Genomic DNA, 15,008 nt, shown 5'->3' with positions numbered 1-15,008 from the left:
CCAGGCAACGGCGCCTACAGACTACAGCCATCATCAGAAACGCTCCCAATCAGCCGTGAGGAGAAATTAGATTTTGATTTATCCGGGATTAGATTTACAACAGGAAGAATACAGTAACAGGCTGGCAGGCCAGCCTGACTCCCAAACTCCCTTCCAGGCCCCTCTGGCACAAGCATCCCTGAACACTTCTGCAGACACTCACCACTGGCATACAGAAGGTGCACCACAAGGAGCAAGGTGCAAGCTTCACAGGTCACTCCAGCCTGTCCCCCACTGCCAGCAGACGGGAGCAGTGAGATGCCAGCCCGCAGAAGCACTCTGGCCCTCTCCTGCCACACGAGGATCCTTAGCAGGGCTGTGGTGGGTGCAGGTGCCTAAGATGCCACCTGTGAATGTGTGACGTGTGCGTTCCCACTCAGAGCATGGTCAGAGTCCCACCGCTGCTTCCCACCCAGCTGCCTGCTCACGCACCTGGGAAAGCACTGGAGGACGCCTGCTTCCCATCCAGCTGCCTGCTAATGCACCTGGGAAAGCACTGGAGGACGCCTGCTTCCCATCCAGCTGCCTGCTAATGCACCTGGGAAAGCACTGGAGGATGGCCCAAGTGCCTGGGCCCTGCATCCAAGTGAGAGAGCCAGATGGAATCCAGATTCTCGGCTTGTGCCTGTCCCTATTTGGAGATCACCAGCAGATGAGAGAACTCTTTTTCTCTGAATTTCTGTTTCTGTAACTTTGACTTTCAAAGGTTTATTTATTTTTATTGGAAAAGCAGATTTACAGAGAGAAGGAGAGACAGATGTTCCATCTGCTGGTTCACTCCCCAAGTGGCTTCAACAGCCAGAGATGAGCCAACAGGAAGCCAGGAGTCAAAAGCCTCTTCCGGATCTCCCATTTGGGTGCAGGGTCCCAAGGCTTTGGGTCGTCCTCGACTGCTTTCCCAGGCCACCAGCAGGGAGCTGGATGGGAAGTGGAGCAGCCAAGACACCAACTAGCACCCAAGGCCTGCAGTGGGAAAATTAGCCAACTAAGCCATGGTACCAGGCCCCAAGTAAGTAAATTTTTAAAAAAGAAAAAAAACTCCTTGTCCCTGGGCGCCAGGGAGCTGTCGCTTGTGCTGACACAGCCTGTTTTTCATGGGAAGCAATTCATTCCTGAATCTAACTTTATATTCACCTCACCCCATCCGAAAATGTCAAAGGCAAGTACTATGCAAAACTCAAATAATGAGGACACTGAGAAGACGGAGGTGAGGGGATTAACACAAGGAGTTCTCATCACTCAACAACAATAGAAAAATCAAACAACCCAAATCTAAAATTGGATGGAACGAGGGGTAAGTAGGAAGAAATTCATCCAGGCAAGCAAGAACTACTGTAACCCTAGAACACGGTGTTGTCTTGTTCAACTGTTGATTTGGTATGCCCACCTCCGCAGGAAGAACCTGCAGCCCCCTCCTGGCGCTCTCTGTTTCTGAGAGTATCGGCTGCATCCAGCCTCTGCCCAACCAGGGAGGAGGGCAGCACTCTGGCACCTGCGCTGCCCCTCAGCTCCGACGACCTTCCCGGCGGGGGCTTCAGGCAGCTGAGTCTGTTTGCAATTCATTTACTAGATCACGCTGGGGGTTTCTCAGTGTGGAGCAGCCCAAGCTCATACGTGTCAATTTATCTCCTCAGTGTGCACATGGTACCAGTCTCTGCTTGGTATATCAAGCCTGGATTAAAAATCAGTATACTGTTTCCCCCATCAGGAGGACTTGAGATATTTCTCCAAAGAAGACACACAAATGGACCACACACACACACGAGATGTCTTAGAATCCCTAAAGATTAGGTAAACGCAATCTAAATCATGAGACAATACCTCACACCTCTTAGGACAGCTACTACACTACGAACAGCTCACACCTCTTAGGACAGCTACCTCTAACCCTAATCCCCCTCATGGGAAAGGAGAACCTACATTTTTTTGTGGAAATGTAAAATAATGTAGCTGCTATGGAAAACAGTCTGGCAATTCCTCGAAAACTTTACCTGATACAACCAAAAGACCCAGCAACTCCACTTCTGATTACATATTCAGAAGAAGGGGGCCCAGCGTGGTAACCTAGTAGCTAAATCCTTGCCTTGCACATGCCAGAATCCCACATGGGTGCCAGTTCGTGCCCTGGCTGCTTCAAGTCCATGGGACCCTGCACCCATATACAAGACCAGGAAGAAGCTCCAGGCTTCAGATTGGCTCAGCACTGACCACTGCAGCCATTCATGGAGTGAACTAGCACATGGAAAATCTTTCTCTCTTCTCTCTATAAATCTACCTTTCCAATAAATAAATAAATCTTTAAAAAAAAAAGTAAAGACGGTCTTGAACATTTTCTTCATATTCATAGAATTACTCACAATAGCTCAAAGACAGAAACAACCCAAGCACTCAGCAAGCAAGGACAAAGAAAACATGATGCAGGTACCTGTAAGATATTACTCCACCTTAACAGGGGGAGCCCTCACACTGCAACACAGACATGCTACTCAAAAAAGGGGCACACGCTGCATGGCTCTACTGCTCTGGGGAACCCAGAACCTGGGAAATCAGACAGTGACACTGGTCCACAGGTCCCTCAGTGGGAGACAGCAATGAATACAGTTTGAGAGGCACAAGATGAAGTTCAGGAGGAGAAAAAGTTGATGGTTCACACCTCAGCGTGAGCAGGTTCAATGCCACACACACACACACACAAAGGTACACTTAAAAATAGCTAAAATTGTGCATTTTGCAACAGCTAAAAAGGGCAAGGGGGCTGACCAAGTCCTGTAGCATCAAGAAGTAGCAACTGGCAAACTAGTCAGTGAGCCCACTTTGTCCCCCAAATAAACTGCTCGTCTGGATTCCTACAGCCGTGAGGTCCCAATACTCACTGCCAGTAAGAAGCCAGTGAAGGCGGACAGGACAACACCCCCCAAAGCAGAGGCAAATGTGTGTTCATGAACCCCGTGATCTACAGTTGTGTCAAACTGACAGTTTAGAAAAAAAAATCAGGCTTCCCCCTCTTAAAATAATTACAGAATATTACAAACCACATACTTTAAGGTAAATATTAACAGGAAAGTGCGGCCAGGGAAGGAGGCAGTGAGTCCCCTCCTTGGCCACCTCCTTCAGCCTCGGGCATCTCCTCAGGCATCAGGTAGCACAGGACAGAGTTTAGGTGGAAGACAGCTTCCAGCACCACCCTCCACCTGAGTCAGTTAGCAGGCTCATCCCGACCTGACAGCAACAGCCTAAAACAGGAAAAAAAGTGTCAGCAGTCTCCTTGGAGCTATATCGGTTATAAGTCAATAAACTGGTATTAAGGTTCATAAAAATGAAATCTGTCATTCTACAGCACTGAAGCAAATGGGTGCAAGCAGCAGCAGAATGCAGAGCCTACCTGTACTGTAGGGTGCCAGCACCCACCAGTGCAGAACCTACCTGTACTGACAGTGCCAGCACCCATCAGTGCAGAGCCTACCTGTACTGACAGTGCCAGCACCCATCAGTGCAGAGCCTACCTGTACTGACAGTGCCAGCACCCATCAGTGCAGAGCCTACCTGTACTGTCGGGTGCCAGCACCCATCAGTGCAGAGCCTACCTGTACTGACAGTGCCAGCACCCATCAGTGCAGAGCCTACCTGTACTGACAGTGCCAGCACCCATCAGTGCAGAGCCTACCTGTACTGTCGGGTGCAGAGCCTACCTGTACTGTCGGGTGCCAGCACCCATCAGTGCAGAGCCTACCTGTACTGTCGGGTGCCAGCACCCATCAGTGCAGAGCCTACCTGTACTGACAGTGCCAGCACCCATCAGTGCAGAGCCTACCTGTACTGTCGGGTGCCAGCACCCATCAGTGCAGAGCCTACCTGTACTGTCGGGTGCCAGCACCCATCAGTGCAGAGCCTACCTGTACTGACGGGTGCCAGCACCCATCAGTGCAGAGCCTACCTGTACTGACAGTGCCAGCACCCACCAGTGCAGAACCTACCTGTACTGTCGGGTGCCAGCACCCATCAGTGCAGAGCCTACCTGTACTGTCGGGTGCCAGCACCCACCAGTGCAGAGCCTACCTGTACTGACAGTACCAGCACCCATCAGTGCAGAGCCTACCTGTACTGACAGTGCCAGCACCCATCAGTGCAGAGCCTACCTGTACTGTCAGTGCCAGCACCCATCAGTGCAGAGCCTACCTGTACTGTCAGTGCCAGCACCCATCAGTGCAGAGCCTACCTGTACTGCCAGTACCAGCACCCATCAGTGCAGAGCCTACCTGTACTGTCGGGTGCCAGCACCCATCAGTGCAGAGCCTACCTGTACTGCCAGTGCCAGCACCCATCAGTGCAGAGCCTACCTGTACTGCCAGTACCAGCACCCATCAGTGCAGAGCCTACCTGTACTGCCAGTGCCAGCACCCATCAGTGCAGAGCCTACCTGTACTGTCGGGTGCCAGCACCCATCAGTGCAGAGCCTACCTGTACTGACAGTGCCAGCACCCATCAGTGCAGAGCCTACTTGTACTGACAGTGCCAGCGCCCATCAGTGCAGAGCCTACCTGTACTGACAGTGCCAGCACCCATCAGTGCAGAGCCTACCTGTACTGCCAGTACCAGCACCCATCAGTGCAGAGCCTACCTGTACTGCCAGTGCCAGCACCCATCAGTGCAGAGCCTACCTGTACTGTCGGGTGCCAGCACCCATCAGTGCAGAGCCTACCTGTACTGACAGTGCCAGCACCCATCAGTGCAGAGCCTACTTGTACTGACAGTGCCAGCGCCCATCAGTGCAGAGCCTACCTGTACTGACAGTGCCAGCGCCCATCAGTGCAGAGCCTACCTGTACTGTCAGTGCCAGCGCCCATCAGTGCAGAGCCTACCTGTACTGTCGGGTGCCAGCGCCCATCAGTGCAGAGCCTACCTGTACTGACAGTGCCAGCGCCCATCAGTGCAGAGCCTACCTGTACTGACAGTGCCAGCACCCATCAGTGCAGAGCCTACCTGTACTGTCGGGTGCCAGCACCCATCAGTACAGAGCCTACCTGTACTGCCAGTACCAGCACCCCATCAGTGCAGAGCCTACCTGTACTGCCAGTACCAGCACCCCATCAGTGCAGAGCCTACCTGTACTGACAGTGCCAGCACCCATCAGTGCAGAGCCTACCTGTACTGCCAGTGCCAGCACCCATCAGTGCAGAGCCTACCTGTACTGCCAGTACCAGCACCCCATCAGTGCAGAGCCTACCTGTACTGCCAGTACCAGCACCCCATCAGTGCAGAGCCTACCTGTACTGCCAGTGCCAGCACCCATCAGTGCAGAGCCTACCTGTACTGACAGTGCCAGCACCCATCAGTCCATGGCCATGTTCAGATCACTGTTGGCCAGCATCCACACATTCAGTTCTTCAAACCATTCCTTCTAAGGAGATGATGAATTCAATTGTAACTGTGGAGCATCTGGGTGAGCCGCCACCTGCCATGCTGCTGGCATCCACAGCAAGTACCTGCTTGTATTCCAGATTCAGCTCCCTACTAATGCACCTGGGGAAGCAGGTGACCTGGACCTTGGCCCCTATGGGGGAGACCCTCACGAAGCCAGGGGGTCCTGGAGTGAACCTGGCCCACCTCCAGCCACTGTGGCCATCTGGGGCAGGAAGCTACAGACAGAACTCTCTTGGTCTCACACTGATACACACACGCTCTCTGTGTAACTCTGCCTTTCAGATAAACACAGTCCTTCCTTAAAAACTGCAATTTATTTTTCACTAATAAAAGGAGCATTTCTGGTTCCAACAACAACAAAAAAAGATAACTTAAGAGTTTAGAAGCAATCTACACAGGGAGACATGTGATAACAGATAACTCCACTGATCTCAAAAACACCTTCCTTGATACTCCTGGCATCTTCTTGGTGAACTGTTTCTCTTCCACACATCTCCCACATCTTGACTCAAAATTTAAAACTAATAAAAAAATACAGAAGGGTCAGCTTTATTACACAGGTTAGGTTGCCACCTGTACACTGGCATCTAACATGGTGCCAGCTCCCATCCTTGATGCTCCATTTCCAATCCATCTCCCTGCAAATGTGGCTGGAAAAGCAGCTCAGGATGGCCCAAGCACTTGAACCCCTGCCACCCACACAGAAGACCAGGTCAGAGTTCCTGGCGCCTGCCCTCCCTGATGGATGGATGCTGACAGGGTCAGGTACGGTAGGTTCTATATTAGCGAAGCAGCTCTGCACTCAACTCCCTTCAATGGCGTACAATGGCAGATTTTATTTTTAGGAACCACTTGGAGAGTGAACCAGAGAATGGATGGTCTCTCCCTGTTTCTACCTATCTGTAACTCAGCTTTTTAAATAAATAAAATAAATTTCTTTTTTAAAGAAAAAACAAATAAATCTGAAGTTTGAAACCCTCCAGAGAAATCTACTCTCCAGGGCTTGGGACGACCTAGGGGCTCTGGCAAGCACTGAGTATCAGAACTCCTCTTCGTCCACTCGCTCCTGCTCACTGCACTCAGCCGCATCCCTACTCACTACAGCACCAAGGCACGGAGCTCAGAGCATCCTCCACACCCTGGGCTCACTCCTGCCTCTGAACTCACCCCTCTCCCTCACAGCTCGCAGTTCCCACTCCCACGGCCAGGTCTTCCCTGCCTGTGTGTACCATCCAACATGTAGGAAAGCATGAATGGTAAAGAGACAGTAAATTTAATCATACTGAGCAAACTGATTTTCATCAAATGTGTACTATATCCAAAAAAGTAGCCATTCTTATCTATCACTCTAAAACAGCAACTGAGATTTGATACAAAAAAGCAACTTTGAAGCCCCTGTAGCCTCACTGATCAATTTCACCCAGCCTCCTAAGAGGTCAGCTGTATAGTGGGTAATCACAGTGAGTGCTCTAACCACAGATGAGGGGAAGCAGCTCACGGGAGAGGCTGGGAAGGGACAGGGCCGGGGGCAAGCAGTCACTCCAGTATGCCCTGCGTTCTACAAGTTCACATAACCCATAGGAAAGCAGCTACTGGCAGCTCCTCCCACTCTTACTATGCAACCAGCCAGAGACCCTCATCACCCTTCTAATCGCAAGGCAGTCTCCTGTGAGTTGGCATTCTTCCCTAGACAGCTACAGTATTTCTCACAGGTCCAGCTGGAGCTAACCAGCATGCACACACTAATGTTTCATGAAACTTTCTGTTCTCAAGTAATGGAACACTACAGTATCTGGCCCCACATGTTGTATGTAGCTCCAGGTGCTGATCAAATCTTAACAATCAGGAATCTAAACACATCCCAACCAAAGAGGAGCTTCTACCACACAAACATCCTAGCCCGAGAATCTTTCATTGCTTATTGGTTACAAAATTGATAAATCCAACCTATTGCCTTTTGTATGGTAGGTACAAATAGTTGCCAACTGCATTTTTCCACCTGAAGAATTTTCTCAAAGTTAACACCTTTACTGACTTTGAGGACTGCCTTGAAAGGGGAGCATAAAGAGCTTTACAAATCATTCCTAATGCTGAGGTAGGCCTCCACCTCGACCTGACACCTAAGCACCCCCCATGCCCCCGGGGGTACAGGCTGCAGGCAGCAGCTGCAGAACAGAGGGTCCTCCCCTGGATGAGGGTCCTGCTACCCCTGAACGGACCGTCTGCTCGCAGGGCTTTGACAAAGGCAGTGCTCTGAATACCGCACCCACGTGCAGGCACAGGCAGGAACGAAATCCCTGTGCTCTAGTAACACTCCTTTCCTTATCAAGTATACTTATCTGGGTCATGCCTATGCATGATTACAACACAAATCAAGTTCAACAAGCAGCCAGCTGACTAAATAGAATGCTCTCTCCTAGGAATATGTGATCGAAAGCTCAGAGAAGTCACACGCGAACTGAAAAGGCCTAAAATGATGCAGCTCCAGGGAAGAGCCACCTAGGAATCAGCTGATCCCACCTTGCTCGGACCTTGTGGCCTCGCTAGATCTTTCACCTCTCCCTGCCTCATGTTCTGCATCTACAACATGAACCCACCGGAATGTGCCTCGTACAGCTTTGGTAAGTCAGCATGGCAGTATCTGGAAGGTGCTTAGAAAATGCTAGCTACCCACAAACTACAAGCGAACAGCTAAAATACAAAACAAAACAGCAAAAACTACTGCAATGAGTTGAAAATTAACTGATGTCATTCTGTAAATCCTGCAGTGGTTCAGAAATGGCTGTTTCATTCCAACTTGTTGGTTACCCAGGACCTCTCCTCCCCCTGTGAGAGGACCGGGCATGCTAACAGACACCCGAGTCCCACATCCCAGCGTCCAGGCTCTGCATCCGACCCCAGCTTATGCTAACACAGACCCTTGGAGGCAGTGAGGTGGCTGCTACAGTGGTTCCTGCCACCCACACAGGAGCGAGGACCAAGTTGTTAGCTGCTGGCTTCCACCGACCCCTGCAGGTACCTGGAAGGAATCCCCCCCCCCCCCGAGAGGAACTCCTTTTCTGCCTGTGAAATAATAAATTTGAAAATGTTGTATTTATTAAAAAGGACAGGAGAGAAGCAGTAAATAGCTCTTGTAATTTAATTGCTCATATACAGAACACTGAAACTGTGCCAGATTCTGCGCCAGGTCCTAAATGCGTATGATCTGTGCCTGACACGGCCACGAAAGAACTCATCCCAGCGAAGTGCACCCCTGTAAGACCAAGCAGCCAAGGGAGCACCCCGGAACTGAGGAGTTAGACCAGACAGGCTCCCAGAAGTGACCCCTTTCCAACGATGGCATTTTGTCCCTAAGCGGATGACAGAGGACACATGTGTCTGCGAGGCGTCCAATCCACTTACGGTCATACAAGACAAAATAAAGGACAATTTGTTTCTGTCAAATTCTTTCTTAGAGTGACAGTGAAAAGCTACCAGGAATGACCCAACAATGAAACGGCAAGAGCATGGAGATGGCCTCTGATGGCCCAGTGCAGGAGGGCAGCGGTTGGACAAGGAAGGCTTTAAAAACAGGGTGGGAGAGAGTAAGAAAAACGTAATTCCCAGAGTAATCAGTGATGAAGACCTTTTTTTTTTTCCTGTTCACTATTTAGATGTTTAAAAGGCAAGGATCTTACGTTGATTGCTTCAGACCAATGATTTGACTGACAAAGAGGAGCTGCTTTGTTTTCATTTCCAAAGATGTCAGTGGTTTCCAGGAAAGGACAGACTTTCAAGAGGTTTTTCTCTTTCTCTATAAAGGGCAGCCGTCTGCAAGACAAGGTTGCTTCAGGCTTTACCCAGATAACTGCTGGACCTTAAGACATCTTCCTCAGACTAACAGTTAACAAGAACGCTCACTGTGACGATGAAGCAAGGACATAACAATGGCCCATACACTTTACTAAGACAAAAAGATAACAGCTGACTTCAAACAGTGAGGACACCACCAGAGCCTTTCCCAGACAAACCCAAGCTCTCAGAAGTGTGACCATTCAGCTTCCCGGTGGGGATGTGGACACAGCCAAGCCAAGCAGCTGCTTCTCTGGAGGGCTGGTAATGCCTGCAGTGGCCTTTGCCTGGGCCGAAGCTGGGAGCCGGAACCCCAGGCTTCCATGGGCGAACACAAGCCCAACTATTTAAATCATCACCACTGCCTTGGCAACGTGGCACACGGGTGTCCTGACCACTGGGCCAAGTGCCCACCCCTAAGGACCTTTAATGTGGCTGATGGTGAGCTCCTTCTGAAGTAGGCAGGGAGGCAGCACGGAAGAGCCGCAGCTCAAGTCGGCCAGCAGCCTCTGTGCACAACTATTCTGCAAACCCCACGCCCTTTGGTGCACTGGCTGGATGTGCAAGCTCAGCACAGTGTCCTCATCGGGCACCTGAGGCTCACCCCCCACGGCACACACACCAAGACACCTGCCTAGAGATGACCACATGAGGCAGCCCCATGTGTACACACCCTCACACACCTGAGATTCCCAAACTCCACTTCCTGTATTCAACCAAGGCACCACTCCCCACCCCATAACAAGGATGACTCCACAGCAGCTCCCCCTCTCCCCAGAGGCTGCCAGCTGATGTCAGAGTATGTACCACCATCCTTGCCCAGAAATCCTGCTTCCGGCTCTCCTTGTAGGTCTCCTCCTGGATTCGAACTCTCACCTCATGCAGAAAAGAGAAACCCAACAACGTGTCAGATGCCCCACGGCACTTCCTTAACCTTACATTAAAAGATATTTTCAAGTCTTTGTAATGGGAAGCAAATCATCCAAATCACGCTTCTCAAAGTTCCCTCTGCATTTCTGTCAGTTTATTTGCAGTCATGGATCAATACAGACATGTCTGAGTGTTCAGAGAGGTAATTTCACCCTTGCAACCAACTCATCTGGTCGTAACTGGCGACGGCTCAGAACAGACACAAAAGGACCCAGTCATACGTCTTCTGGCTTTCCACCTTAAAGTTCTCACCCTTGGAACACTGCATGCCCAACACCGGGCACCGGATGTCCTAATGATGCAACCTCCACACCCCAATCCCTCCTGGCTTAACTCAAGCATCCTCAGGCCTTCTAGGCGCAGGCTCAGCTGCTGCCCAAGCTTGCTGGCCACAATGAGAACCTGAGGACCTGCAGAATGGGCCAGCTCACCAGGCGGCACTGATAAGGAGTGAAGCCTGAGAACAAGGCTGCACGTGACCCCCTCCTGACCTCCGGGCAGCTTTGAGGCTCCCGGGTAAGAGATAAGGCACTAAACGGGCCCCCGGAGGTTTTTACTAGCTCGGCTTCCAGGTGAGGAGGCCAGTTAACCATCAAAGGAAGATTGCAACATTGCCCTGCAAAGCTCTAGCCCAGGACGAAATGAACCAAACACATCCTCTTGCCTGAAGTTCTCTTCACACGTCTCCGGATTTGAAACACACACGAAAAGTAAAAACAACGAACCTTGCAGGCTAGCACCACTCCATCTCCCGGGAGGCCAGTATTAAAGACACAGCAACTGAGGGAGAATTTGGGGTTAGTGCACCAGAAGGCGAGACAGACAGCACAGCAGGCTGTCAGCGGTGGTTAGGGCAGGACAAGGGAGACTGCAGGAGGTTCCAATTGACTTAATGGGCTAAACTTCCTAGCAGAGGTCGGTCCGGAAGCTTCCCCTCAAGCTTCCCCTCAAGCAGCCTTAAGGATGGAGCCTGCAGACTGAAGACGAAGACCATACAATTCTAATTTAACTCCTCACACCTTCTTCACTCACTGAGGTTTAAGTTCTTGCCGGCAGCACCTCCCCGGCGAAACACAGGTGCGCTACCAGCTGGGGCCAGCACCTCACACCCGTTCCTACCCGGAGCAGGGCCAACACCCAGCGGGCACCCTCCGGAGGGAGGGCCAACCCGGACTCACCCCCGACCCCGGGTCGCCCCTGCGCGCCTGCCCCGGGTCGCCCCGGGTGCCTGCCCCGGCCCTCTCCCTCTGCCCACCGGGGAGGCCGACGGCCACCACGCCTCCGGCGGCCGCCCGGCTCCGCGCGCTCCCTGGACGCGACCGAGGCCTCCCCGAGGAGGCGCGAACCCGTTCCAGCCAGAGCCCCCCGAGAGCCCGCCTCGGCCCGCCCGCCCCCGGCGGAGCCCACCTCACTCAGCTCGGCCGCGGCGTCGCTCCCGCACTTGACGGCAACTCCGGAATTCATGCCTGCGCCTCGGGGGTCCGCGCGCCGCCGCTCGGGAGGCTACACGGCCATTTCCGCCCGGACCGCGGCGCAGCCCGAGGGGGACGCGCGCTCCGGCGGGGCGGCCGCCGCGGGGTCCGAGGCGCGGGGATCCGGATGAAGACCACGCTCGGCGCCGCCCCGCGCCTACCGAGCCGCGCCGCTCCCCATGCCGGACCGCAGGCACCCCCGGCCCCGTCGGCGCCGGCAGCACAACGCCGGAGGGCGCCCGGCCAAGCCGCGCTCCTCGCCAAGTTTCCCTCGGAATGCTCGGGAGTTGAGGGCGCCCGAACGCAGCTGTCCCGGCGGGGGCGTGGCCGGCGAGGGGCGGGGCCTGCAGGCGGGGCGGGCCCGGAGAGGGGCGTGGCGTGGGGGCGGAGGGTGGAGTCGGTGAGGGGCGGAGCCTGGAGTCGAGGGCTCGGCCGGCGAAGGGCGTGGCGCGGCGGGAGAGGCGTGCGAGACCGGCGAGGGGTCGTGGCGTGGAGGCAGAGGGTGGAGCCGGCGACGGGCGGGGCGTGGAGACAGAGGGCGTGGCCATCGAGGGGAGGGGCCTGGCGGGGTCCGCGAGGAGCGGGTGGGGCGGAGCAGGCCCCGAGTCCGGCGCAGACAGGGCGGAGCCTGCCAGGGGGCGGCGCCTGCGAGAAGGACACGTGGGCGAGGGGCGTGGCTGGGAGCCCGCGGGGCGGGGGTCGCGGGCCTGGGTCCAGGTGGCTGCGACCAGAATTGCGGGACCCGAGTCCTGGGGGCTGGGAAGCAACAGAAGAGTCTCTGAGCAATCAAGAAGGAAAAAAAAGAAATTTGAAGCTCCCCTGACGGCGCCGCTGAGCGGCGGCGCGGGGTCTCCTCAAGCACGCCCGGCGGCCGCTCTCCCCGAGGAGCTCGCTGCCCCGCCCGCTCAGCCGCGCCCGCACGCTCCCTCTCCCGGTGCGGGACGCGATGCGGCACGCGGCGGTCTCCCGTGCCCACCCCGCAGCCCCCGGCCGAGGACGCGGGGCCCGGCGGGCCGCGGTGGAGCTCAGGTCCGGCTGAGGCGCAGAGGCCTCGCCCGGGGGCGTGCAGCCTCCTTCGGAGCCCTCCTCCAGCTACACAATAGGAACAAAACGCGGCAGTTCCTGAAGCCGTTGTAGTAACAACTTCCAGAATCTTTTTTTTTTTAATCGGATGTTTAGCTTGCTCCTTGAGAAGCTCCAGGTTTGCGTCTGTCCTCCCCAGCTTCTTGAGTTCACACATGCTGGTGGAGGCCCCAGGGGCTGCGGGGCTGCAGAAGCCATACTAACTTCCTGTCCGCCCTCCTGTGAGAACTGCCTGGGGTGCTGGAAGCTGGGACAGCTGGAACAGCTGTAGGTACAGGTGGAGTATCCTGAGGATACAGGTGGAGTATCCAAAAGCTCAGAGGGTGGGTTCTGTGGTGCTCGGAAAGTTCCAGAAGTCAGAGAATTCTGGGGATTCGGCATTTGGGATCCTCAGCCTGCGGAGATGTAAAAGCTCAAGCACCAGCCCGGCCCTTATGGTGTCAAGGCCTCAGACACGCACAGAGAAGGCGGTTTTAGATTCGAAACATCCTGGACATACACGAGCCGTGCAGCAGTTCAGCTGGGCAGGGGGAGGACTCTGACAGGATCTGAGGAGTAGCCCACCCGGTGATCTCCACCGCAGGGGTGGGAAGGGGCTCAGCCTGAGGCCTCGCAGGCTTTCCAGGACGACAGAGAGCCCGGATGGAGAATGAGCTGGACCAAGTGCTTGAAGGAAGCCGGATCATGGAGGAAGGGCTTCCCGAGCGCTCCAGCCTGCCGCAGAAGGGTTCTGAGAAACCACAGGACTCCGAGTTTGTAGATGGACCTGTGGGTTTGTCACGCACATGGGAATCTAGGCGAATGCAGAGGCATCCCTGCGTGAGGTGTTGGTGCCAGAGTTCTCTCCAGGAACAAGGAGTTGGACATCGTCCCCGCTTGACATACAGCTCGGCAGCAGAAGGTGAGCCGGAACAACAGACCGGGAAAGCAGGTGGGGCTGCCAGAGAGGACTGTGCCTTAATGAGGGTGTGTAGCCGGAGAAGCCACATCTGGGTGTCTAAGAGACGCTGCCGCAGAAGGGATGGGGGACGGGGCAGTTTGAAGTCAGATGAGAGCGCCCCTGGGGCGTGCGTGACTCCCCTGCAGTGTGCAGCAGGGACAGAAGGCGGAAGGCCACAGGCAGGGAGGAGGACCTGGGGCAGGGCCCAGTACTGTTCTGTCTGCAGACATGGTGGTGGGGAACAGGAGACAGGGCCATGTGGCCTTGGTGACATGTATGTAGACTCCTGCAGTTGTTCCCAGGCATACCGCTCCTAAGCCAGTGGAGTCCTCCAAGATCTGGGGCAGGCAGGGAGACCTCAGATGGGGTGTTGGGGGGCTCCCCTAGAATGCTCCGAGGAGCTTTAGAGGGTTGGGACTTTCAGATCCTCCCTGAGCTCAGCCACAACCACGGAGACAGGCAGGGGCTGAAGACTGAGCTGATCGCCAACAGCCAAGGATTTCCTCAGTAGGAACTTTGGAATGAAGCCACCACAGAACACCAAAAAGATGGGCTTTTAGAGCTGAATGCATGAAGGATCCGAACACGGAGTCTGGGGAGGGCGTGCCAGCTCCAAGCCAGCACCCAACCTTTCACTGTTCTCCCTAGACCCTTTACAACCAGCCGGTCAATGTGCATCCCTGGCTCCTGTGAGCCACTGCAGTGAGTACATGGGACCAGAGGAAGGGGCTGTATAACAGGTGAACACCCTGTTTGGCATCAACCGGGGGCAGGGCTGGGCGCCTCAGCCCTGTGCCCTGCACTGTGTCCACATAGATGGGGTCAGAACAGAATGGAGCTGCAGGACAGCCAGCCTCGCATGCCCTGTGCAGCCTGCCGCCCACCTGACCTGCAGAGGACATGCCCAGCCCGTGCTCTGACAGCCCGGCAGGACCCCACGGTGTGGGCCAGGTCAGGCTCCCGCAGCAGAGGTGTAAGCAGAGGCAGAACAGGGGGTCTTATCAAGACCAGGGGTGCCAGCAGTGTGGCACAGTGAGTAAAGCTACGGCCTGCAATGCCAGCATCCCCTGTGGGCCCCAGTTCATATCCTCACCACTCCGTTTTCAATCCAGTTTCCTGCTAGTGGCCTGGGCCATGCAGCAGAGGCTGGCCCACAGGCTTGGGCCCCAGCTGCCACGTGGGAGACTGAAAGAAGCTCTTAGCCCTGCCTGTTGTGACCGCCTGGGGTATGAAACAGCAGATGGAAGGTCTCTCTGTGTAACTGCCTTTCAAATATACAAAAATTGAAGCAA

At 54.5% G+C, this 15,008-nt stretch overlaps 1 protein-coding gene across 1 annotated transcript in view; it reads right to left on the bottom strand.

Moving 5' to 3' along the window:
• Positions 1-11,872, bottom strand: part of MCC (MCC regulator of WNT signaling pathway) — a 207,440-nt gene extending 195,568 nt beyond the window's left edge. The window contains exon 1 of the mRNA XM_058677491.1: positions 11,629-11,872. Coding sequence (XP_058533474.1) covers positions 11,629-11,685 — 57 coding nt within the window. The 5' untranslated portion in view covers positions 11,686-11,872. The remainder of the gene's footprint in view (positions 1-11,628) is intronic.
• Positions 11,873-15,008: the final 3,136 nt, after the last annotated feature.

Source organism: Ochotona princeps, chromosome 19 (genome assembly GCF_030435755.1).
Source record: "Ochotona princeps isolate mOchPri1 chromosome 19, mOchPri1.hap1, whole genome shotgun sequence".
Taxonomy (NCBI): domain Eukaryota; kingdom Metazoa; phylum Chordata; class Mammalia; order Lagomorpha; family Ochotonidae; genus Ochotona; species Ochotona princeps.
This window is presented reverse-complemented; position numbering and strand designations above follow the sequence as displayed.